The 25,610-nt window shown below is 40.9% G+C and overlaps 1 protein-coding gene across 4 annotated transcripts in view; it reads left to right on the top strand.

Annotated features, from left to right (window-relative positions):
* The window catches only part of VPS13D (vacuolar protein sorting 13 homolog D), a 246,835-nt gene that overhangs the window by 94,525 nt on the left and 126,700 nt on the right, over positions 1-25,610 (top strand). For 2 of the 4 annotated variants that reach the window (XM_082615828.1, XM_082615826.1), the window contains 14 exons: positions 76-178; positions 1,230-1,382; positions 3,205-3,340; positions 4,465-4,512; positions 6,101-6,251; positions 6,342-6,552; positions 9,403-9,650; positions 11,542-11,733; positions 12,044-12,170; positions 13,682-13,824; positions 16,804-16,934; positions 17,170-17,345; positions 22,513-22,636; positions 23,435-23,670. In XM_082615828.1, the coding sequence (XP_082471954.1) occupies positions 76-178; positions 1,230-1,382; positions 3,205-3,340; positions 4,465-4,512; positions 6,101-6,251; positions 6,342-6,552; positions 9,403-9,650; positions 11,542-11,733; positions 12,044-12,170; positions 13,682-13,824; positions 16,804-16,934; positions 17,170-17,345; positions 22,513-22,636; positions 23,435-23,670 (2,179 nt within the window). Of the gene's footprint in view, positions 1-72; positions 179-1,229; positions 1,383-3,204; positions 3,341-4,464; positions 4,513-6,100; positions 6,252-6,341; positions 6,553-9,402; positions 9,651-11,541; positions 11,734-12,043; positions 12,171-13,681; positions 13,825-16,803; positions 16,935-17,169; positions 17,346-22,512; positions 22,637-23,434; positions 23,671-25,610 lie in introns of all 4 variants that reach the window. The other 2 variants (XM_082615825.1, XM_082615827.1) reach the window with 1 other exon arrangement.

A 25,610-nucleotide genomic window follows, 5' to 3' on the forward strand; every position in this document is an offset into this window, starting at 1 on the left:
GTCTCCAGGTATGGGGAGGGTCTCTGCCACACAGACCAGGGCACATGCTGACGGCCTTCTGTTTGCTCACAGCAGAGATGAAGGCCCCAAAACGCCGGCAGCCATTCGTCCCTTTTGCTCTGAGGAATCACACGGGCTGCACTTTGTGGTTTGCCACCCTGACTACCACGCCCACCAGGTAAGGAACACTGAATCTGTCACCTAAAGCCATCTCTACCACCAAAGGCTCCTATGTACCAGCCCAGCAGAGTAAGGTGGGGCCTCCCTGAGGCTCTTGGGATTGATTGTATTTGAATCAATAGCTTCCTGTCTTGCTGAGGTTTATGTTGGAGGTTCTGGTTCTATGTAGAGTCTGTAGTCAGAGAAGTAGGTCTTGAGTCTGAAGTATCCAAATTGTGATCTTGATCCTGGTATCCATTTGTTTTTAAAGTAAAAGTTGAGCAAATTAAGGATGTGAAACAAAAGTCATTCCACCCTTTCTCCTCGGTCCCCATTCTACTCCCCCTTTTAAAACAAGCTGTATATGGTTATTAAGCCAAATGTTTTGCCCATTCTTCTTCCAGAAGGGCTTGAAAACACCTCTCATATCCCCTCCCCCCCCCACCCCGAATTATCTTCCAAACCTAAAACGCACTTGAGTCCAGATGGAACTGGGTGGAGTTAGGAGAACAAATGAGAGTCTACCTAGGCCAAGTGAGAACGTTCTCTGACAAATTTCTGCCTGCTTAGACCTTGGCTCAACTTTCCAAATGCAGGCTGATCTTTCCAGTTTAGGTAATAAAGTGTATGAAATGAGTAACAGAATCATCTGATTTGAGACCGTATTTCTCCCACCTCCACCAAGTATGAGAATGCTCTAGAGGAGACATCTTTGTTTTTTAAAAACAATTCAGGTCTGTTAAGCTCTAGATAGTCACTTAAATAAATACCACTGTTAAAAGTCATGACTAGTTTACATCACCCTCCGTGTACCAGACTCTGCTGCTGGTGGCAAGTGACTAAGCAGTGATAGCTTTTAGCTGTTTCTAGAGTTTCGGTCATGAAGTTGTGATCGATCATGGAGATAACTTGAGTTACTGACCTTCTAGGTCCTATTTTGCAGCCAGGTTATGTGGCGTTCTGTCTGTGAGTTGCGTTCTGGGAGGGTTTCTGCTTCCAGCCCTGAGCTCTGTGTGAGAGGGAGGTGGAGAGAAAGGGGGACTAGCTGGTATTGTCTGATTTGGTTCCAGGGCTGCACTGTCTCACAGCGGGAGCCCAGGGGTGGTTCCAGAAGGGAATGGAACCTTTCTTGACGACGCTCACAGTGTTAGCGAGTGGCGGGAAGTCCTCACGGGTGAAGAGCTTCCCTTTGAATTTGAAGCGAGAGGGAAGCTAAGGCACAGGTAAGGCATGGTTTACTCTTTGCCTCAAAGAAAAGAAAAAAATAATTGTCCCTGGTGTTTTGCCTTTTCACTTTCCTTTGTTAATGACTTTAATGTTTTATTTTTAAAAGTTATTTAGAAAATCAGTGTTTCCTTTTAAAAACTATAATGACCATCTTGGAAATACACTTCTTTCCATTAATCATCCCTTTATTTGACATGTGAGGTGATAACTGGTGTGTTCCATGTAACTAATTCGGTTGAAGCATAGACAGATCATAACCCTCCAGTTCATTGCATGATGGAGTGGTGACATGGTATTATTAAAAGGTTATCAGAGCATGTTGATTTCAATTTTAAGATACACATATGCCACAACACTTTTAGCAGGCAGATGGTTTCAGGAAGCAGAGCCAATAATGATAAGATACTCTGATTCTAAGGAGGAGAGAATAACTCACCTGGGGAGACCGCTCACTGATGCACTCAAAATCGCCAGCCAGAGGACGGGAATAAATGTGAAAGAACGTTGTGTCTAGTTACCGAGAGGTCATAAAATATGTAATAGAATGTTCTTTTATATGCACACATTTTTAAGTGGAAGGGCTGTCCACTGGATAACGAATAGGTTAAGATTTTAGTGTTTGAGCCTCATTATCTCAAATTTAAGACATTGGCTTCAGCCTTCTGTGGTCACGTGCATTCATGGTGCTTTAATTCTTTGTGTGCAAACCTGATCCTCAAGCACTTCTTCCTTCTGTATAGCTCCGCGCTGGCGCACATTACTCCCTAGCGGCGCAAGTTCTGAACTTGGGGGCCTCCAGTGATTTTCAGCAAAAAAATAGTTTAGAAAAAAATCACTGTGCTGGGCACATGTACCTGGAAGCCACATTAGAATTTCCGGGGATGAGTGGTGAGCATTTTTCTGTTCTACAGGGTTCCTGGAGAAGCTAAATTATAGAACTGTTCACTGTATTTCTTAATAAACACTGCCTCTGTTGTATCAGAAGGGGGTTGGCCTTTCTGTCATTTCTGTTTTAGTTTCTATGTTTTGTAACCCATTTCAAGTCCCACCTGCCTGCTTGAATTCATCGAAATAAATGCCTTCTCTGGTGTTTCCCCCTCTGGCATTCTGTCCCCCACACCCTGCCTCCCTCCCCCCTTTCCTTCCTGTCAGCCTCAAATCCACTTCCCCATTTCAGGCTTCTGGCTTGAATTAGGCAAAATCTAAAAATAGAATTAAATGTTCAGTTTCCTCCTGTTCCTCCTGTCCTGCCCACTGCCTTCTACTGCAGTTTCAGCTGCGCACTTCAGCCTGGAAACTCTGCGGGCTCCGTCTCTCATTACCGTGTCTGTAGTCCTGTAGGACCAAAGCCCAACGACTGAGTGTGGTTCTGAGAGAAGCAGGAGATTCCACAAAAGAACCAGGGAGAAAATGTCATTTTAGGCATTTCCAAGAGTATGGTTGTGTGATTAAATTGCTAGCACAGCATTTCTGCTACCCCACTGAACCACTTTTAGCTGATGTCATTTCATAAAGTTTGAGGTAGGGGTTGGTGGGGGACAGACCTGAGCTAGTTCACAGGATTCACGTGGTTTGTATAAAGGGAGGGCAGATGCCACTCTTGCTCAGGCTTTATAGATCTTGCAGTTTTGCTTTAAGTGTAAGACTCAGTTAAAATATCCTCTTGATTTCCCTTGCATTAGGTAATCACCGAAAGGCTTATTTAGACAACTGGGTTTTTATGTCATTATATAGTAAATCCGATTTCAGGCTCTGCTTCTACTTCTCTTCCCTGGATAGGATTGTGCTTAATGTCTTTTTCTGTGTTCTGCCTGACAGACACACCCATGACCTCCGGATCCATCAACTGCAAGTGAGAGTGAATGGCTGGGAGCAAGTGAGCCCAGTGTCAGTGGACAAAGTCGGGACCTTTTTCCGATACGCTGCGCCAGATAAGAATTCCTCTTCCTCTACGGTGCGCGGCTGTGGAAAGCGTGTTCAGTGGCAGGATTGTGCCCTAGCCACACCCCCTTAAAGCCAGGCCGTCAGACAGACCTGGAGTAGCCTTGCTCTAGTGACATTTTCTAGTTCTTCATTTTTCCTAGCCCTAGGAGGAATACCCAAGATTATTTGGGTCAGTCATAGGCATTGGTAATCACTATGTAGATAAGCCAGCCAGCGGTCAGTTTTAGTAGAGAAACAAGATCTAAGATTGGCATGAACACATATTATCCAACCTGTGCAGATCCATTTTATACTCACCCGGGCCAACCGGCAGTTTGCGAGTTTGCCAAACATATATTGGCTTTATTTCACATATTGTTATGCTTCCTTTATACACTGTCTTCTTTATGCTTTTATAATGCTGTTCCTTGATCCTTCTAGCTCCGTGTCTCCAAATTCTCCTCTCCGGCATAAAGATAGGTGGCCACTGTTGTTTGTTTTCTGGTCGTGCATTCCCTCACACACCCTTGCCCTGATTTTACCCCAGCCTATAGTTCTAGGGGTTGGAGGGCCAGCCTTGGGGAATGTGGCATCCCCAACTAGAATGTGCAGGCAGAGGCTGACATCCTGGCTGATACGACCACCATGGGTGCTCTTGCCAGATACTCATGGGGTGTACTTCATGGGGAAACTGTGCTCAGTTTTGAGTAGCCAGTGATGAATAGGAAAGCACAGATTTGCAGAGATATTGTAGCCTTCCTCATGCTTGCTGCTTCATGAAATATATTCTTGGAGGACACTGTTCTTTTCATTGTTCGTCTCTTGCGCCCCAAGTTTCTTAGAAAAAGAAACTTTCTTTCAAAGTTACTTTTCTGCCTAAGTTCATGTCCAGTAATAAAAGGACTAATTCCCCCCCAGAGATACCTTTCTATTTTATTGATGCATTCTGGAGAAATTTTGTATATACTGAATGGTTGTAAAATGAATATTGCTGTTCCCATTTTTTCCAAGATGTTTTCTTTTCATAGTAGAACATACTTTACCTAAGAGTATTTATAAAACCACCTTTTCAAGCAACTTATATTGTCATTGAATTTAACGATGACTGTTATCTTAGGTCTGTACTGAATCTCTGACTTTTGGAATCTTTCTTAGATTGGCAGCCCAAGCAGTAGGACAAATATTATCCATCCCCAGGTTTATGTGAGTATGATTTTCCTGTGTTACTGTGTTTACACACGTAGTTCTTGATGACCACTGGACTTTTTTCCTTTTCTATTAATGATTTCCTTCCTTTTACAAGAACTTGCAAGAAAATGTTTTCACCTAACTTAGTATGTGAGACTGAATATTACAGGGAAGGAGAACAAAAGGCAAATGTTTTAGTCCAAGGTCTCCTTTTCTCTCCAAGTTAAATATAAATTAACCTTTGTATGGCTATACATATTTTATAGGTTTTGGCCCAAAGGTCATGAAAATAACTAAGAATGAAAAATAGATTTTTTCTTCCCTCATCTGATTTTTGAAACATTACCACAGGATGACATTAAAATGCTTTTTTGAGGTTTTTGCTTATAATTTCTTTTCCCTGAGGCTGATAAGTTTTAAAATGTGAAATTTCAGATAAGCTTAGAGGCAACAAGATCAAGATTTAAAACAATTGTTATTGGGCCTTGGCTCTCCTGGGGCTTTACTGGGCTGGGTCACTGGAAGCTTTGGTGATGATTGTGTCCCTCTAATAACACCCTAGAAGACTGTACTTTGCCTTTTCATTGGGACTTTCTAGAAGCTTTTGTTCAAAACATGGAGCTTGTCATTTGATTGTTTATTAGGTTGGTTTTCACATACTGTTTGCTTATTGATTGATTGATTGATTGCGGTACGCGGGCCTCTCACTGCTGTGGCCTCTCCCGTTGCGGAGCCCGTGCTCCGGACGCTCAGGCTCAGCGGCCATGGCTCACGGGCCTAGCTGCTCCACAGCATGTGGAATCTTCCCGGACCGGGGCACGAACCCGTGTCCCCTGCATCGGCAGGCGGACTCTCAACCACTGCGCCACCAGGGAAGCCCCACATACTGTTTGCTTTAATGAAAAAACTGCCAGTATGGAAAGCTTGGATGTTGTGTCATTTGTTTCTCCAATAAACAAGCAGTATCAATATGTTCTGGATACTTAGAATAATAGTTTTAGAAACCTTCTCTTTGGTATACCTAATGTGGAATTTTATACTTAAAAAAAACTGCTAAATTCCTGGCACATGGTAGCAGTACAAAATGTGTTTTGAAAATGTGAATGAACTTACGCAAAAAGAAAGTGTTGGCTGCATCCAACCAAGACCATAAATAAATGATTTCCCTCCATTATCTTGAGTTTCTTGGTGTCGTTCAGAAAAAGAGTGATTATTGAACAGAACTTAGAAAATTATTGTGAAGAAGAAGTTTGTTTTTAAAGTTCTTTGATATACAAATGTTGGGTTTTTATAGGCATGTCAACAAATAGTGTATGGGCATGTCGAGTAAATTTTATGACATTTAGAAAAAAAAGTTATTTTTCCTGTGAAAGGCATACCAATACAAACAACTCTTCAGAATTGGCTATTCCTGTGGTGAGTATTTAGAGGGTATTCACTCCTATTAAAGTGGAGTGGTTTTAGGGCTTAATGACTCATTTCACTGAAGAGCTATAGTAATAATAAGATGCTTTAGATGTAGGCATTCTGGTCGGTATTATCGTATTCTGCGTGTTTTTCAAAAGCACAGCTAAACTCTTTATTACTTCCCTCTTTTTCACAGTTCTCTTCACTCCCACCTGTCCGGGTCGTCTTTGCAGTGACCATGGAAGGCAGTGCTCGGAAAGTGATCACTGTCCGATCAGCCCTCATTGTGAAGAACAGACTTGAGACGCCCATGGAACTAAGACTGGACAGCCCATCGGCTCCAGACAGTAAGTTTTGACATTGCCCTTCTTTTACCCTAGATGGACTTTGGGGTGGGAAACCACTCCTGAAACTGCTAACCTGTGTTTCTGTGGCAGAGCCCGTGGTCCTTCCCGCCATCATGCCAGGTGATTCATTTGCTGTGCCTTTACACCTCACTTCTTGGCGGCTACAGGCCCGGCCCAAAGGACTGGGTGTGTTTTTCTGTAAGGCTCCTATTCACTGGACCAATGTAGTGAAGACTGCAGAGGTTAGTAGCAGCAAACGAGAGTGCCACTCTATGGATGCGGAAAAAAGCCGATTCTTCAGGTATGTGTGGCACAGCAGTGACGTGTATTTTGCCATTTTTCTTCATTCTTTCTCTAAGGACCCTCAGTAATTCAGTTGTGCTTATTTAAAGCCCTAAAGTTCTTATTCCTTAAGTTCTTTTATTCCCTGAGTGTTAGGTTCGTACGAATTCATGGTTTAACCGTGGGCGCGAGCGTGGCTGTTACTTATCTACAAGTTATGGAAGAAACAATCACAAACCCACTACTCACACATATACGATTAGAAACTGGGCTGTCTGCATCAGGATAAAGAGAAGACATGTAGGGAGGGAAGAAAAAACAATGACCCGTTCCCATTCCTAAATTGGGAAGCAAAATCCTGGGGTTGGGAGTTTTTCAAATGCCTCAGAGGAATTTGGGTGAAGGTTCATGCACCTAGTGCTGACTTTTCATGGGGGACTCTGACAAAATTATATTATCATTTAGACTCCTGTTTCCTCTTCTGAAGAGTGCAAGTAATATGTTACTAAAGTCATATGTTAGAAAACATGCTGGATTGCTATTGTGAGATCCTTCTAAACTTAGACTTTAAACTTATTTAGATTAGAGATGATCAGCTTTAGTTTCCTTTATAGCAAAAACAGGCATCCACTTAGTTAAACTGACAGAGGAGTAGAAGCAGGCTGTAAAGAATTCCACTCCACCCTTTACTGCGATTTGCCAATTGTTGACAGACTAAAGGGAGAAACAGATAAATACACAGACAAAGTCGGTGACTTTAACACTTCCCTGTCAGTAATTTATAAAACAAACCAACAAAAACAATAAAAATATAAACAGATTTGAACAGTGCTGTCAACCAGCTTGTCACAATGGGCATTTGTAAAGCACTGTAACCAGCAATTCCAGATTGCACATTCATTTCAAGCATGTGTGGAACATTCATCAGGAGAGACCATCTACTGGGCCATAAGATCAATAAATATTAAAGAATTGAAACCCTACACAATGTATTTCATCATTATAATAGTATTAAACTAGAAACCAAAACAAGAAGATGCTTACAAAACCCCCAAATATTTGAAAATTAAACAATGCATTTCTAAACAACCCATGGTCAAAAAGACATCACAAAGGAGATATTTCAAAGTGAATAATAATAAAAACTGGACATATTAAAATGTAGGAGTTGCAGCAAAAGCAGTTCTGAAGGGAAATGTATAGCTTTTAAAGCTCACATTAGAAAATAAGGAAGTTGTAAAATCACTGATGTAAACTTCTACCTTAAGGTAGAAGAATAAATTAAACACAAAGAAATAGGAAGAGAAAAAGAAAATAAGTATGGAAATCAATGAAGTAGAAAACAAACAATAGGAAAAATCAACAATGTCAAAACTGGCTTTTTGAAAGGATTCATAGATTTGATAAACCTCTAATAAGACCAATCATGATGAAAAGCGAGAAAACACAAATTAGCATATAAGGAGTGAAAAATGGAGAATTATTATAGATCCTACAGATATTAAAAGGATTAAAAGGAGATGTATCAACAATTTTATACAAATAAATTCCACACCGGAATGACAAATTTCTTGAAAAACACAGATTACCTAAAGTAACACAAAGAAGAAACAAAAAATCCAAATGGCCCAATATCTATTAAAGAAATTTAATTTATAATAAAATACCTTCACACAAAGAACATTCTAGGACCATATAACTTCATTAGTGAATTCTACCAGGTGTTTAAGGAGAAAATCATACCAGCTCTTTGCAGACTCTTTCAGAAAGTAGGGGAGGAGGGAATAGTTCTGACTCATTTTACGGGGCCAGCATACCCCTGATACCAAAACTGATACAATTATTATCAAAAAAAAAAGAAAGCTACAAACCAGTATTCCCCCATGAAGAGATGCAAAAATTCTTAACAAAATACTACCAAATAGCTTCCAGCAAGTGTGGTTTATCCCAGTTAAGATTAGCTTAACATTTGAAAATTAATAAATTTTTTTTTTAAAAGCATGAGACCTAACAAATTTATCAAGATTTCGGATTCAAGATCAACCTATAGAAATCAATAATTATATGCTTATATTCTAGCCATGAACAATTGAAAAATGTGATTTAAAAACACCATTTACAATAGCACCAAAAAATTTTAATTATTCAGGAATCAGTCTAAGGAATGATGTATCAGTCTTTTACCCTAAAAATTACAAAACCTTGCTGAGTGATATTAAAGAAAACCTAATAACTAAGTGGAAAGATATAACCACGTTCACGGATTGGAAGACTCAAGTATTGTTAGGATTTCCATTCTCGCTAAATTGATCTGGAGATACAACCCAATTGGTTATCAACAGGATAATGAATTTTTACAAAATGGTATATTCACACATTGGCATATGAAATACTGATGCATACAACAACATGGCTGAATGTTGTTGAAACTTAATGTTATGCAAAAAAAACCCAGACACAAAGAGTTGTACATATTGTATTATTCCATTTATATGCAGTTCAAGAACAGGCACAACTAATTTATAATGATAAATCAGAAAGTGGTTGCTTGAATGATGGGAGAGGATATTGATTGGAAAGGGATATGAGGGAACTTTCTGGAGTGAGAGAAATATTCTGTAATTGGTTTTGGGTGATGGTTATAGAGGTGTCTATAATTGTCAAAATTCATCAGACGGAACATTTAAAATCTGTACGTTTTATTGTCATTTGCTTATGCCTTAGTGAATGTGTTTGGATTGAAAACTGCAAATATCTTACTAAATTATTGCACCATTTTAATGTTATCCTGTCTCATACTTGGCTAAGGAGAAAAAAATTCAAGCTCTTCATTCAAGCTGATGATTTTTACACCATTTTGTCGTCATAGGTTTTGTGTGGCCATAAAGAAAGAGAATTATCCAGATTATATGCCCTCCAGCATATTTTCTGACAGTGCAAAACAGATTTTCAGACAGCCTGGGCATACCATATATCTCCTGCCGACAGTGGTAATCTGCAACTTGCTACCTTGTGAACTTGATTTTTACATTAAAGGAATGCCCATTAATGGGACACTGAAACCTGGCAAGGAGGTGGCTCTCCACACAGCTGATACCTCCCAGAACATTGAACTGGGTAAAGATTTAGTCAAATAATTATCTGTAATAATTCTGTGAATGTGTCAGCAGATGTTTTGTGACTCTTTGGGAAAATTTTAGAGAAATTGTAGCACATATAATACCTCAATAAGCCAGCTCAAAGGATTTATGCAGTTAAAAAAAGAAAAACAAAACTTCTAATATAGAAAATCATCGAAACAAAAAACCCGAACAAAACTAAAAGATTTACAGAGCAAGCACTCAACACAGCCTTTTTTTTTTTTAAAAATAAATTTATTTATTTATATTTTTGGCTGCGTTGGGTCTTTGCTGCTGCGCACGTGGGCTTTCTCTAGTTATGGCGACCGGGGGCCACTCCTCGTTGCGGTGTGTGGGCTTCTCATTGCGGTGGCCTCTCCCGCGGCAGAGCACAGGATCTAGGTACACAGTCTTCAGTAGCTGTGGCATGAGAGCTCAGTAGTTGTGGCTTGTGGGCTCCAGAGCTCAGGCTCAGCAGTTGTGGCGCACAGGCCCAGTTGCTTCACGGCATGTGGGATCCTCTTGGTCCAGGGCTCAAACCCTTGTCCCCTGCATTGGCAGGCAGATTCTTAACCACTGCGCCACCAAGGAAGCCCCAACACGGCCTTTTTTCTTATGTTGCTCACTTGATGTGTGAGTAAAGGAAGTCATTTCATCTTTTCAAACCGTGCTTTTTACCAGCTGTAGAATGAGCAAAATCATATGTCTCTTCTCTTTTCACAAAAGGGAAAAACGTTAGGTAAGCATGTACTGTGTACTTCAGGCAGTATGTCAAATACCTTGATATACTTGATCTTATATAATCCTTACAGCAATAGTTATTTGTCCCATTTTACTGATGAAGACATTGAGGTTTGGAATAGTTAATGTATCAAGTAATTTCATTTGTAGGGATGAATGAAGTCAAGGGAGAGGGTCATCATATTTGTAGCACTTGGTAGCAACATGGTACTTCTGGATTTGGGACAGGAAGTAAGTTTCTTTAAGGCTGTTGTAGACATGTTGAAATAATAAGGACTTAGATATTTACCTTTTCACAGTTTTGTGATTTCATAATATCATCTCATTTGATCTTCACAACAATGGATGTTTCAGGCAGAGGTACAGCTGTTTTCCCCATTTTACTGATGAGGATCCTGAAACTCACTGAACTTCAGCAATGTGTCCCCCAGTGATAAGCTTACATTTTTGAATATGTAAATCCTTGAGCTTAATTTAGAAAAGAAAAATAGTGCAATTCTAGTTGTCTGTTTTAAAGAAAATAGGTCTTTGTTCTGACATTTATTATTTCTTCAACAAATATTTATTGAGCCCCTGTATGGAATGGAAATGTCCTCCCCCCACCCCCCTCATCACTGCCTGCACACCAAGCGCTCCTTATCTTCACGCTCGTGCTTTCTGTGGATCGTCACTTTTAATAAGAAGCCCGAGAAGTAGATACTGTTATTATCCCCATTTGGCAGATGGACACAGTGAGGTTAAATGGCTTGCCACACATCACGCAGCTGTGAGGACAGACTGGGAATTTGAAGCCAGTCAGGGAGACTGCAGAAAACCTTAACTCTTACTCTCTACTTGCCTTTACTGGGTTTCAGGCACCCAGCTGAAGGCCTGATGTATAGTAAACTCTTAATACCAGAGCTGTTATTGATAACCTTTGGGTACTTTCATTCTTCGAATTATTATGCAGTTCAGACTCCCTAGTGTGACTTCTAGACCATATTTTATTCTCACCCCAGCTAAAGGAAGATGGCCATTCTCATGAGATTTTTGCCAGTTGAATACGTGGTTATTGATTTTTCCAGAGCAATCCAATTCAGTTTGGCTGTGGACTGTTTTGATAAACTAAAGTGAGAACTCTGAAAGACAATAGCTTGTATCTTCTTTAGGGGTGTCATTGGAAAATTTTCCACTCTGTAAAGAATTGCTTATTCCACCTGGAACCCAAAACTATATGGTAAGAATGAGGCTCTACGACATCAACCGGCGGCAGCTGAACCTCACCATCCGGATCGTGTGTCGAGCGGAAGGATCTTTAAAGATCTTCATTTCGGCTCCGTATTGGTTGATTAACAAAACAGGTATGTACAGAGGATGCTCGAGTAGGCCTTTGGAGTCGGTCGTGGGAATTCAGATTTATCTGCTCAGCTAACTAAATGGAGCCAATGCAAACAGATTACCTCAACAGCGTAAGCTGCTAAACCTTTCCTGTTTCCATAAGAAGTGCTTCATCATGGTCAAGACTGGCCTTTTGGACAACGACTGAGCAAGCCCACTAAATAAATTCAGTTTTCACCATCTTCCCCCTTGATAATTTTTTTTTCCTTTTAGTATTTGTGTCTTGGGTACACCGGCTGGGATTGATAGAAACTTTCCCCCTCCTTCCTAAAGGGCTCCCACTGATCTTCAGACAGGACAATGCAAGAATGGATGCTGCAGGCCAGTTTGAGGAGCATGAGCTGGCCCGGAGCCTGAGCCCTCTCTTGTTCTGCTACGCTGACAAAGAGCAGCCAAGCCTGTGAGTGCAGTCATCTACGGGAAGGGGAAGTAAGCTCCCAGGGAAGGGAGAAATTAGCAAAGGCTCTAGTAGATCCGTGTAAGTAGAAATATACTGCAGATAACAATCCTGACTTGGCAGGGGAACAGGACCATGACTTAATGGGATTTTTTCAGATCTAATTTCTGTGTTACTCGATATTGAAAATAAACCATTTGGTTGGTTTATAATGAAAGCCAGTTTTATTTTCCATGTATTGAAGTAGTTCTATTCATAACTCTGCTGACGGAGAGAGACCCACACGTTCTCTTCTCTGCACGGTTTCTCTCCCCTGGAAGCTCTCAGAGCAGGCAGAGGAGCTGACTTCAGAGGGGAGATGGATGGCCCTTTGGTAGAGCCTCCACCCTGTTAATCCAGTCCAGGTCGTTTTGTGTAAGGTTTTGAAATCCATCTCTTTTTCTGTTGAAATAAAATGTGCCATTTCAAGATCTCAAAGCACTCGTTGCATGTAGAGCATTAATTCACGTTTGTTCTCGGTTTTGGCATTCTGCTTTTTACAGGGGTCTTCTGATTTAGAGCCTTAATCCAAAAATACTTAAGTGTATCTGATACTGGTAATATTCCATACCCCATTATCTGTAGAAATGTGCTGCAAACTTACAGGAGGGCTTAGGGAGTAGTACATGCCAGTGGATACAGATGCATCTACCAGGGAGGGCTGGACTCTGGGCTGCTGCTGGAGTCTGGAGAGGATTGACCAGGGTGCTGGCCACGTAGGAGACACAAACAGCCACTTGATGTGGTCAGCATCCAGGACTTGACGTTTGAAACACAGTTTGTTTTGTGTACGGAATTCACAGTCCCCAAAGCATTTCCACATAGACTATCTCATTTGATTCTCCCAACATTTCAGTAGATCAGGCAGCACAGGGAATCTTATTTTGTTTTTAGATGAGGAAACTGAGGCTCAGAAAGAGTTACCCGCCCAAGGTTACATTACTTGTTAGTGGTAGAGCTGGAACATACATTCAGGAATTATGTTTCCAGGATCCGTGACAGGACGCTGACCAACTAAATGGTGCTTTGCTGTTACAATAGTACCAGGCCCTTGAAAGCATGTACCGCTAGCTGCATCTTCTGTATATACTTCTCTCGTACGTTCAGGGTCTTTCGCGAACCATCGGAACACCGGAGTCAGGGAAGTATCAGTTTGCTTTGAATCTTTGTTTTTCAGATACTGTAGCATTTTCCTCCTGTCTTATGCTCACAGAATCATAATGTTTTCTCCTAAAGCATTTAGTTGCGGAGGTCAGTACATTTTTACACATTATTGAACTGTGGTTACCTCTAAGATAGAGTTTTGACCACTGATTAATTGCCTTTCTGTGTTTGGGAATCACATGGGAATGTGGAAGAGTCAGTGTTAGAGTTCTAATTTTGGCTGATGGCCACAGCAGTGCTTCCTGATGAGAACAGGTAGATAAGACTTTCTTATGGGTGAATGTCTACATCTTTGCTTTTGTGCTCCACAGCTGCACGATGAGAATCGGAAGGGGGATTCATCCTGAAGGCCTGCCGGGCTGGTGTCAGGGCTTCTCACTGGATGGTGGTAGTGGCGTCCGAGCTTTGAGAGTCATCCAGCAAGGAAACCGCCCAGGGCTGATCTATAACATTGGTGGGTTATATTTGGGGCAGCGGGAGAATCGGAACCATGGGCCGATGACTTCAGGCTTGGAGGGATAAGTTGGCCATACGTTTTGGCTTCGCTGCAGGTGCTGATTTTCCCATTTGGCATTGGGTCAGGTATCTGTTCTCTGAATGCTAGATTGATATCAACACAGATCTGTTCTCCTAGGGATCTAAGGAACCACCTGAACACTGCCCTTTTGAGGTCTGAGGCTCTGTTTCATTTCAGACTCACCTGTGTCAGGAGAGTATCAGTTTGGCTTGAATCCTTGTTTTTCATGGGAAGAATGCTCTTTATCCTCCAAGCATTTCCCACGCATTCATTAAAACTTGCAAACCCTAAGAGGGTAAGAAGCATTGTTCTACTTGAAACTGAAGCAGAGAGAGGTTAAGTGACTTGTCCAGATAAAGGGGAAGTCTGTTAGAAGTAGGATTACAACTGGGGTGTCCACATTTGAGGCAAAAAATGTAATAAAATGCACTTGGTGGTTATGGTAATTAGAAGCCCCTAACTAGCTTAGCTTCTGCACGTGGCGGGTGGCGAGGGAAGGGGAGGATGCTGTACCTGTATGCCTCGTGGCCACCCGGAGCACGCAAAAGATTTTCCAAAGGGTTAAGACAAACTTGATTTAAATGTGTCTCAGGTTTAAAATGTTAGCAGTGCATCTTTCCTTTCATATATAATTTCCAAGGATCTCAAAGCACGGTTTAGTATTGAATGTTGGGAAACCATTGAACTCTCTGGGAAGGAGGAAATGTTCTGTTTTGTACTGTCCAATGAGGAGGCACTAGCCACGCGTGGCTGCTGAGCACTTGAGAGTACATTACTAAACAATGTGGTGAGTGTGACAAAGAAATTGAATTTCTCATTTCAGTTTAGTTAGTATAAGTGATCATGTATGACTAGTGGCTACTGTTTTGGACAGTGTCCATGTAAAGAGTCGTGTTATAAAAGGAAAAATTGAGATGGTGTCATTTAGCTGTTTACCTTGAATCCCATGGAGCCAGTGATATGTTTAAGTGTTTGAAGGTTTATTAGTAGAAGACTGTCTTCCAAGTAGAGTTAGGTTTTTGTTTTTTTAAACATGAATTTGCATGTATGCTCCCTTGACATGGACGCTGTCTACTTTAAAGTTGACATTCAGACTTTCAATAGAAGAAATAAAGTTTATCTGATCCTCCAGCTGAGGATAATTTTCTTTACTTTTTCCTCACATTTTTTTGCTCCACCTCTTGAATAGGCAAAGGCTGCTTCATACAGAGTTTCAGTGATTTTGTTTCTGTGATTTGCTCAGCCTTTCAGCTATTTTTGAGACTTAAATTAAAGGAACACCAGTACAAGTGAATTAGGGAGTTAACAGATCAGAACATTTCTAATTGGAATCACGTTGGAACATCCAGGACACCTAGTTGTCATATCCTAAGGTCTCTTCTCTGTTTATGGTCTCTTGATACTTGTTGACTACTGGTAGGGTCCTTGTATATGTCCCATCACGATGTGAGCAAGGACTCCCGAGGCAGGCTGCCTGGGTTTAAATCCAGCTATGCCACCTACTGGCTGCGTGACCCAGGGCAAGTTACCCAGCTTTCCCTGCCTTAGTTTCCTCATCTGCAAAAATGAAGGAATGAAAATACCTAACTCATAAGAGGTTGTTATGAGAATTAAATGTTGAGCCTTTGGTGGAGGGTGTAGCATGTTTTAAGAATTCAATAACTTATTATTTTTATTATTTTTACCATAAACATTTTTATCATTTTATAACCAGTGCTCAGCTCAATGCCTTGAATATAGTTGCTTTATTCATTGTCTGAATGAATGAATTAATTCATCCACTGAGCTTCGTATTTTTAAAAGTTGTTAGCAGAGTTTCTAAGAATATAGTGCTATTTCATTTTTCTTTCTTTCTTTGGAACCTGGTGTTTTGAGATTTCCTTTTGATTGACTATGTCTTTTTTTCCTTGCTATGTGTTTTGTTTGCCTTTTTTTTCCTCCAGTACCTAGTAGGTACTGAAAACATTTATTTTATGAAGGAATAAATTCTATAGTATCTAGCATTATGTTTGAGCTGGATTCTTGGGCAGTGGGCTTAAAGAAAATACTAGAAGAGTCAGTTGAGTTCAGGGCAGTTGCAGAAGCCAGTTAAGTAATATGAAATTTCTATGATATGCTGTAAAAGGGGCAAGTTCCCTAGGAGGAAATTTTGTGTCCCATGTGTAAGCAGAAATGTATCACATAAACTGTCTTAGTTGTTTTTTTTTTTATATAAATTTGTTTATCTTATTTATTTATTTTTGGCTGTGTTGGGTCTTCATCGCTGCGCACGGGCTTTCTCTAGTTGCTGTGAACGGGGGCTACTCTTCGTTGCGGCAGGCAGGCTTCTCATTGCAGTGGCTTCTCTTGTTGCAGAGCACGGGCTGTAGGCGCACAGGCTTCAGTAGTTGTGGCACGTGGGCTCAGTAGTTGTGGCTCGCAGGCTCTAGAGCGTGGGCTCAGTAGTTGTGGCGCGCGGGCTCTAGAGCGCAGGCTCAGTAGTTGTGGCGCACAGGCTTAGCTGCTCCACGGCATGTGGGATCTTCCTGGACCAGGGCTTGAACCCGTGTCCCCTGCATTGGCAGGCGGACTCTTAGCCACTGCACCACCAGGGAAGCCCCTGCTTAGTTTTATAAATGGAAACCAAACTGAACACCTGTGTGTTTTAGTTGTTGTTATAGTTGTACATGCTTTATGAAGAAGCTAGGAATTACGGGGACATTGATGTTGCCGTGGAGACTTTTTAAGGCCTAAATGGGAATAAAGTATAATACTCTGAGTGCCGTTGCCGTTTTCATTCCATTCTTAGGAGGCTTGACAGACTCTCTGGGTGCTACAATTGTTTTTTCAGAGAAATTGTGAAGCTATTTAATTTTTTTAGACCACCAATTTTTTTCCTTCTGATTAACTCATGGAACTGGTTCTTGTTATTTGTAGGTATTGATGTCAAGAAAGGCCGAGGCCGATATATCGACACCTGTATGGTAATCTTCGCTCCCCGTTACCTGTTAGATAATAAATCATCTCACAAGCTTGCATTTGCACAGAGGGAATTTGCCAGGGGACAGGTAAGCAGCTTGCTTTTGAAGAGTAACTAGTGTTTATTTAATAGCACAGTGAGTTTTAATGTCAGGGCTTATCTCCCCATCAACACTAAGTTTTTTGATGTGAATAATCATTTTGTGCCTTTGGTATCCTAAACAGCTCCTGGTAGAGGGCAAGGCTCAGGGTAGATAGATACTCAGTAAGCATTTACGTCTTGACTTGGCTTTCGACTAAAGCCAATGATCCTGTGTGTTTTAGGGAACAGCCAATCCTGAAGGTTACATTTCCACCCTTCCTGGTTCCAGTGTGGTGTTCCATTGGCCTCGGAATGACTACGATCAGCTGTTATGTGTCCGATTGATGGATGTTCCCAATTGTATTTGGTCTGGAGGCTTTGAAGTCAACAAGAATAATTCCTTCCATATCAACATGAGGTAAGTTCTGAGACTATATTTAGACAAAAAGTAGCCTCATTTGAGGTGCAGTAATGTAAATAGTAAGCTGTAAATACCATATAAATTTCAAATATTTATAAAGCTGTAAATAGTAATAAATAGTAAGACTACTCTTCATGAAATGCACACATATGTTTCTGGCTCAAAGGTCATAAAACTGCAAAGACCAGGCAAAGAGGAGTGAACGTTTTGATGCAGTGAGTTAAAGGGAACATTGATAGTTTTGACCATTGTGCAGTTGCTGTCGTCTGAGGTCACATGTTCAGGGGGTAGTACTGATCTCACTGTTGCCCACAACTCTGTCAGCATTTAGATGGCAGCTTTGATTCTAAATGTTTTTGTCTATTCTTGCACATTGTACAAACTCTTCTCTCATCTGATGCGGTTTCAGTAAATCACCTGGCCTTCTTTGCCCAACCCAGTGACCCTCAGGTCCTTGTTAAGAAAAATCAACAAAATTCAGCCTCAAGTAGTACAGGATGACTGCTTTCTTTTTCTGCTTTCATCCATTGCTTAAAAAAAAATGTATTAAACTTTAAAAATTGTGGTAAAATACACATACCATATGAGAAAGATAGCATAAAGATCCAGAGATTATTTTGTGGGCCTCAGGCACATAATATAAAATTTACTATCCCTGTCCGGGAGGATCCCACAATGCCGCGGAGCGGCTGGGCCCGTGAGCCATGGCCGCTGGGCCTGTGCGTCCAGAGCCTGTGCTCCGCAACGGGAGAGGCCACAACAGTGAGAGGCCCGCGTAATGCAAAAAAAAAAAAAAAAAAAAACAAAACAAAAAAATTTACTATCTTCACCATTTTTAATTTCGCTAGTGTTAAGTACATTCATGTTGTGCAAACAATCTTCTAAACTCTTTTCCTCTTGCAAAATGGAAACTCTGTACCCATTAAACTACTGCTCCTCTTTTTCCCTTTCTTAACCCCGGCAACCGCTGTTTTCCTTTCTGTATGAATTTGACTACTCTAGGTACCTCAGATAAGTGAAATCATACAATATTTGTCTTTTTATGAGTGGCTTATTTCACTTAGCATAATGTCCTTAAGGTTCGTCCATGTTGTAACGTGTCAGAGCTTCCTTTTTTTTTTTTTTTGGTGATAGTTTATTACATTTTATTTCACTCTAGTGCAGTGAAATTATATATATTCAAGTATAGTTGATTTACAATGTTGTGTTAATTTCCGCTGTACAGCATGGTGATTCAGTTACACACGTATGTACATTCTTTTTCACATTCTTTTCCACTAAGGTTTATCACAGGATATTGAATATAGTTCCCTGTGCTATACAGTAGGACCATTTTTACATTCACCGTTTACATTTCACCATTTTACATTCCTGCCAGTAGCACACAAAGGTTCCAATTTCTCCATATCCTCACCAACACTTGTTATTTTTTGCCTTTCTGACAGTAATGGGTGTGAGGTGGTATCTCATGGTTTTGATTCTCATCTCCCTAACGATTAGTGACGTTGAACTTCTTTTCATGTGCTCGTTGGACATTTGTACATCTTTTTGGGAGACATGTCTATTCAACTCCTTTGCCCATTTTCGAATTATTTTTGCTGTTGTTGAGTTGCGGGAGTCCTTTATGTATTCTGGATACTAACCCGTTATGAGATGCATGATTTGCATATATCTCCTCCCATTCCATGCATTGCCTTTTCACTCTGTTGACTGTGTTCTGTGATGTGCAGTCTTTACGTTCCACGTAGCCCAACTTACCTAGTTTAACTTCTGTTGCCTGTGCTTTTGGTGTCGTATCCAAGAAATCGTTGCCAAATCCAGTGTTACGAAGCTTTCCCCCCTGTGTTTTCTTCTGAGAATTTTATAGTTTTAGCTCTTACATGTAGGTCTCTGATCCATTTTGAGTTAATGTTTGTATCTAGTGTAAGGTAAGGGTCCAACTTCATCCTTTTGTTTGTGGATATCCAGTTTTCCCAACACCATTTGTTGCAAAGACTTTCCTTTCCCCATGATATCGTCTTGACACCCTTGTCAAAACTTGGTTGACCCTATATGTGAGGGTTTATTTCTGGGCTCTCTATTCTATTCATTCATATTCTATCTTTATGCCAATATCACACATTTTTTTTAAATGACAGTAGTTTTGTAATAAGTTTTGAAGTTAGGAAGTGTGAGACTTCCATCTTTGTTCTTTTTCAAGACTATTTTGGCTATTTGGAGTCCCTTGAGATTCCACCTGAATTTTACTATTTCTGGGGGAAAAAAAAACACTTGGAATTTTGATGGGGGTTTATTAGATCTGTAGATCCACTTTGGGTAGCATTGACATCTTGACAATACTAAGTCTTCTAATCCATGAACATGGGATGACTTTCTATTTATTTCTGTCCTCTTTAATTTCTTTCATCCAATGCTTTTTGAAGCTAAAGACACTGAAATCAAGTGCTATTTCAACACATTTAGAAACAGTGTTTAATCGTTTATACCTTATGGTTAGTTCTCTGCGGAGAACACTATTGTAATGGCTAAATGAATAATAGATGATCCAAAATAGTATTTATATTTGACTTAAAAAATGCATTATCTGAGGTTTTTCTTTGTTTCTGTTTTGGTTGATGATGTGCCTTTCTTAATTATCCTTTGCCCTGGCCCCCCTTATTAGAGTTAATTGCTTCTGGCATAGTGGTTTTCCAGCTATGTTCCTAGGGGCCACTGGGGTCTAAGGAGATGACTTTACAGGTCAAGGGAGCAAAGTGGGCAGGGCTCCAATGTCCTCATCCCTACTTCAACCAGAACTCCTATCTGGTAGTATCATATGTTCCCCACAACAGCGGTCCCCAACCTTTTTGGCACCAGGGACCAGTTTCGTCAAAGACAGTTTTTCCACGGACGGTGGGGTGGGGGGATGGTTCAGGTGGTAATGCGAGCGATGGGGAGCGGCAGATGAAGCTTCGCTCGCTTGCCCACCGCTCACCTCCTGCCGTGCAGCCCCATCCACCGAGGACCAGGGGTTGGGGACCCCTGCCCCACAAGATTTCGTGGTGGGCGCGGGCAGGGGAAGGTGAGGAATTCTGCAGCTGAAACCACCATTGGTTTATATACTGCCTTGGTGGAGGCAGCTCAGATCTGTTGTGTGGTGTGAAGCCAATTCAGAATTAAACAAAAAAGTTACTCATTGTTACTTAAAAAAAGAAGAAAAGGGGGGCTTCCCTGGTGGCGCAGTGGTTGAGAGTCCGCCTGCCGGTGCAGGGGACGCGGGTTCGTGCCCCGGTCCGGGAGGATCCCACATGCCGCGGAGTGGCTGGGCCTGTGAGCCATGGCCGCTGATCCTGCGCGTCCGGAGCCTGTGCTCCGCGGCGGGAGAGGCCACAACAGTGAGAGGCCCACGTACCACAAAAAAAAAAAAAAAAAAAAAAAAAGAAGAAGAAAAGGAAGTAAAAGGTGTGGAGGGTGGGGAGAAGGATGGCTTGTGTACCTTTGTTAATCCTTTTGAAATAGTTTCAGTGTGTGGCCCTAAACTACTGAGCAGGGACCTGGGCCAGCTGTTTCCTTCCTTTACTTTCCCCACATTTTCATTTTGAAACAGTTTAAACCCACAGAAAACTTATAAGAGTAGTACAAGGCACCCCTCTTTTACCTAGATTTCCTGCATTTCAACATTTGGTCTGTTCTTGTTCTCTCTCCACACGTGCACACATACACTTTTTTCCCCAAACCATTTGAAAGTAATGTGAAGTCGTCATGATACTTCAGCCATAAAAACTTTATTACCTATCATTACACACTGAAGAAATTTAATATTGATTATGTTTTTAAATAAATAGTCCTCTAAAATGTCCTTCATAGCAACCCTCCTCCCCAGATCTAGGATCCAGTGCAGGATCATGCATTTTATTTGGCTGGTATATCTCATCTCCTTTAATCTAGAATAGTCATAGTCTCACTTTTCCCTTTTTGTCTTTATTGACGTTGACATTTTTGGAGTCCAAGCCGGTGTCTGGTAGAATGTTTTATTTTCTGGATTTTTCTGATGGTTTTTTATATATAAATTTGGGCCAAAAAAGAAAAAAGAAAAATTTGGGCCAGACATTTTTGGTAAGAATACTACTTCTGCAGTGGTACGTGTTTCCCACTGCATCACATCCGGAGGCCTGTGACGTCTGTTGTCCTATTATTGATGTTGCTAAATTCGATCATCATTTGGTTTAGATGGTGTCCACCAGGTCTCTGTATTGTGAAGTTACCTTTTCTTCTTTGTAAACAGGACTAGTCCATTGGGGGGATAATTTGAGACTGTGTGTATGTTCTGTTTCCCCAAAACCTTTCACTCAATGGTTTGATGGTTCTTACCTGAATCAGTTATTACACTGGTGGTTGCGAAATGGTGATTTTCTGGCTCCCTCATTTCTTCTCCATTTATTAACTGATATTCTTCCCTAAGGAAGAGCTTTCTTTCCATTCTCTCCAGTGGTTTATCTGTATTTGAGTACACACACACACACACACAACACCCACATAAATTATGATCACATACTGGTACCTCCATTCCACAGGATTCTTCCTCACCTTCCCTCATCCTACAATGCAAACCCTGTTTATCAATAACATCAATATATTAGTTTGAACCATGTGAAATTCCTCTTTTCTAGGTCAAAAGTAGTCTAATATTAACAATTTTATGTAGTTCAACCAATATTTACTCATTTGCTGCACTGACGCTAGGACCCAAAACAAACCCTAAGTAAAATTTATAGATCTCATACAGTTACGGCGTGCTGTTCAAAGTTGCTTGAATGAATTCTTTTTTACTGTGTGATTATACTGTCCATTTCTACTTTTTTTTTTTTTGCGGTAAGCGGGACTCTCACTGTTGTGGCCTCTCCCATTGCGGAGCACCGGCTCCGGACGCACAGGCCCAGTGGCCATGGCTCACGGGCCCAGCCGCTCCGCGGCATGTGGGATCCTCCCGGACCGGGGCACGAACCCGTGTCCCCTGCATCGGCAGGCAGGCCCCCAACCACTGCACCACCAGGGAAGCCCCATTTCTACCTTTTTAATGTGATCAGAGAGCACGCAATGGTGATCATGAGACGTATGAGGGGAATGTGAACTGGAACTCGTTCCCTCCATTTTATGCAGCCTCCTTTGTTTCCTTTTGCCGCAGAGACACCCTGGGAAAATGCTTCTTCCTGCGTGTGGAAATTACTCTTCGAGGAGCTACCTATAGGATCTCCTTTAGCGATACAGATCAGTTACCCCCTCCTTTCCGAATTGACAACTTTTCTAAGGTATCAAGGGGAGTTGAGAGCCAGTTTGGCTGTTTCATATGCGGGAAAGTGGAATATGTACTGCCCTTAAGATAATGATGAAGTACATTTTAAACTTGGGTTCAAAAGAAGCTATACAGGATCTTAGAAATCTTACCACTGGGAGGTGGTTTCTGCTGGTTATTTTGATTGCTGGGCAGCCTTGTCCAGAAGTGACTGCTCAGTCCTCAGAACTTACTTTGACTAGATAGTTTGGTTGGCATGGTGCCCTCTGTAGACGTTTCCATATAAACAGAGAGAGAGGAGGAATCAGAATCAGATTGACAAATGCCCAGTAGAATGGGCGGGCATTCCTACTGTTGCTTAGTTACAGTGAGCTCTTTTATGAATCTTCCAAGTAAAGCCAAGATGGAAATCATTAGATTCTATTTTAAATTATGCCTTACATCTTAAAATATGTGACTTTCCATAGCTGAACTCCAAAATTTTTGTTCAAAGTGTATCCCAGGGGGTTGAGGGTAGACTAGATGCCATTGAAAGGACAGAGAAGCTTCCTCTAGGTATTTGGTGTGGCAGAGCTTCTCAAAACCCTTTACCCAACAGGCTGTGGCCCATGTCTAATTGGTGGGCTTTTTGCAATTTTGAAGATGATTAGAAAGGCATTTGAAGAGGCCAGATGATGAGCCTCACTTGTGGTTTATATGCTGTGTAGGATTCATTTGGGAAGGATCTGGGACTTAAACCTAGGAGGCACTGATCACTTTCCAGTACCACCGCTCTGACTGAAAGTCCTCTTTATCCTCTCCGCCGTTACTGTAGGTCCCGGTTGTCTTCACTCAGCATGGCGTTGCTGAACCCAGGCTCCGAACTGAAGTGAAGCCCATGACTTCTTTGGATTATGCCTGGGACGAACCCACCCTGCCACCTTTTATCACTCTGACTGTTAAAGGGGCAGGTTCCTCTGAGATCAACTGCAACATGAATGATTTCCAGGATAACCGACAGCTTTATTACGAAAATTTCATTTACATTGCTGCTACATATACGTTCTCTGGGTAATTCTGAGTTAAATTACTGTTGGTAAAGCAGAAAAGTCTAATTATTAACCGGTTTTAAATTTTAAGCAGTTCTCAGGAGGCTAAGGGATGAACGAAGATTCCTTCCATTCTTCACCAAATCCTAGGCTCAGGCTCTATCTTGAGAGGAGTTTAGTCTAAACCCTTGTCTTCTGGCTAGAGTAAAATTTATCCAAAAAGGCAAGACTCTTCTCTTTTTAATAATCTATCCCCAATAATCCATTCTAGTATCTCACAACTCCCTTAAGGCATTGTTATTATAATGTCTTAAATTTCTCTTGCTTTAAACTTCTTGCCATTTTTTGTTTTACCTCTTTCCTCATGTGAAACTGACTAATCTTCATCCATAATTATTCACGTCACCATTCTGACTCTCCTCTTCCATTGAGAATTCTGATTAAGCAGACACTTAAAGGTCATTTTTAATAGTCACCTAAAGGCAAGCAGAAGAGTTTAACTTGACAGTAATTTCAGTTGCCTTAGAATTATAATGTTCACTGTTGTCTGACTAGTTGGTTGTATTTAGAAAGAAAAGTCAGGCGAGGAATAGTGGGCTTATTCTAATTCTGTTAGATTGGTACAGAGATAGGTACGTAGAGATTCAAAATGTTAGGCTTTCAAAAGTAGTCATTCCACCAACACATAAATGTAGTTTGTTTCTGTGCTGGTTACAGGGCCAATTTTAAAGTTGAAGAAACTGGGCCTAATCTTTAGCATTCCAAATATAAGTCACCTGGTGAACAGGGCATTTAAAGTCATATTTCTTTGCAAAATGTTCTGAATAATTCTGCTCATGAAATATTTGTGTGTGTGCCTGAGGCCCACAAAGTCATCTCTGAGTCTGTGCAGTGTCTCTCTCAGCTACCTAGACTCCAGATTTCCCTCATAATGAATTGAATAGGCATCTTTGCTTAGAATAGCCCTTCTTTTCCTTGTTTATCACAGTTCTCTTTTGATAATGATGGTGCTGAGATGCTTATCTTGTTTTAATTAAGTCAATCATGTGTGTTTCTTTCTTTTTAAAGGTTATGGCACTCAACAGTGTGACATGCTTAAGGTTTTAGTGCCTGAAAAACCAGTCCTTAATCTGGTTGCTATTCATGTTTTTCTCTTTACTTTCTTACGTTAAATTCCAGTAGTTACTAAGCTGTTTAACTGAAGAATCCTAATGGAGAATTACGAGTTTAATGGGTTGAACAGATATGGATAGAGAAAAAGAGAAGTTCCTGGGAATCTTAGTGTGCTAAGGGGTTGAACCCTATTTTGAAGTGCCGTAGATCCTATTTCTTCGCATTTTTGGTGAGAACTAATGATGAGGAAGGAGACTAGTTTTGTTTTGTTTTATTTTAAATTGAGGTGAAGTTCATATACCATAAAATTAACCATTTTAAAGTGATCACTTCAATGGCATTTAATGTATTTGTGATATTGTACAGCCACCACCTCTATCTAGTTCCAAAATGTTTTCATCACCCCAAACCCATTAAGTAGTGACTCCCCCATTAAACCTCTTCTCCCAGCCCCTGGAAACCACCCATCTGCTTTCTGTCTCTCAGGATTTACCTATTTCAGATATTTCACATAAATTATCATAAAATATGTGACCTTTTGTGTCTGGCTTCTTTCACTTAGCATAATGTTTTCAAGGTTCATCCACACTGTAGCATGTATCACTGTTTCATTCCTGTTATGGCTGAGTAATATTCCATTGTGTGTCTGTACCACATTTTGTTTGTCCGTTCTTCCTTTGATGGACATTTGTGTTGTCTCTACCTTTTGGCTATTGTGAACAATGCTATCAGCATGCCCATACATGTACATGTTTAAGTACTTGTTTTTAATTCTTTTGCATATATACCTATGAGTGGAATTGCTGGGTTCTACGGTAATTCTATGTTTACCTTTTTTTTTTTTTTTTT

The sequence above is a fragment of the Mesoplodon mirus genome, assembly GCF_964341445.2.
Source record: "Mesoplodon mirus genome assembly, chromosome: 3".
In the NCBI taxonomy this organism is placed as follows: domain Eukaryota; kingdom Metazoa; phylum Chordata; class Mammalia; order Artiodactyla; family Ziphiidae; genus Mesoplodon; species Mesoplodon mirus.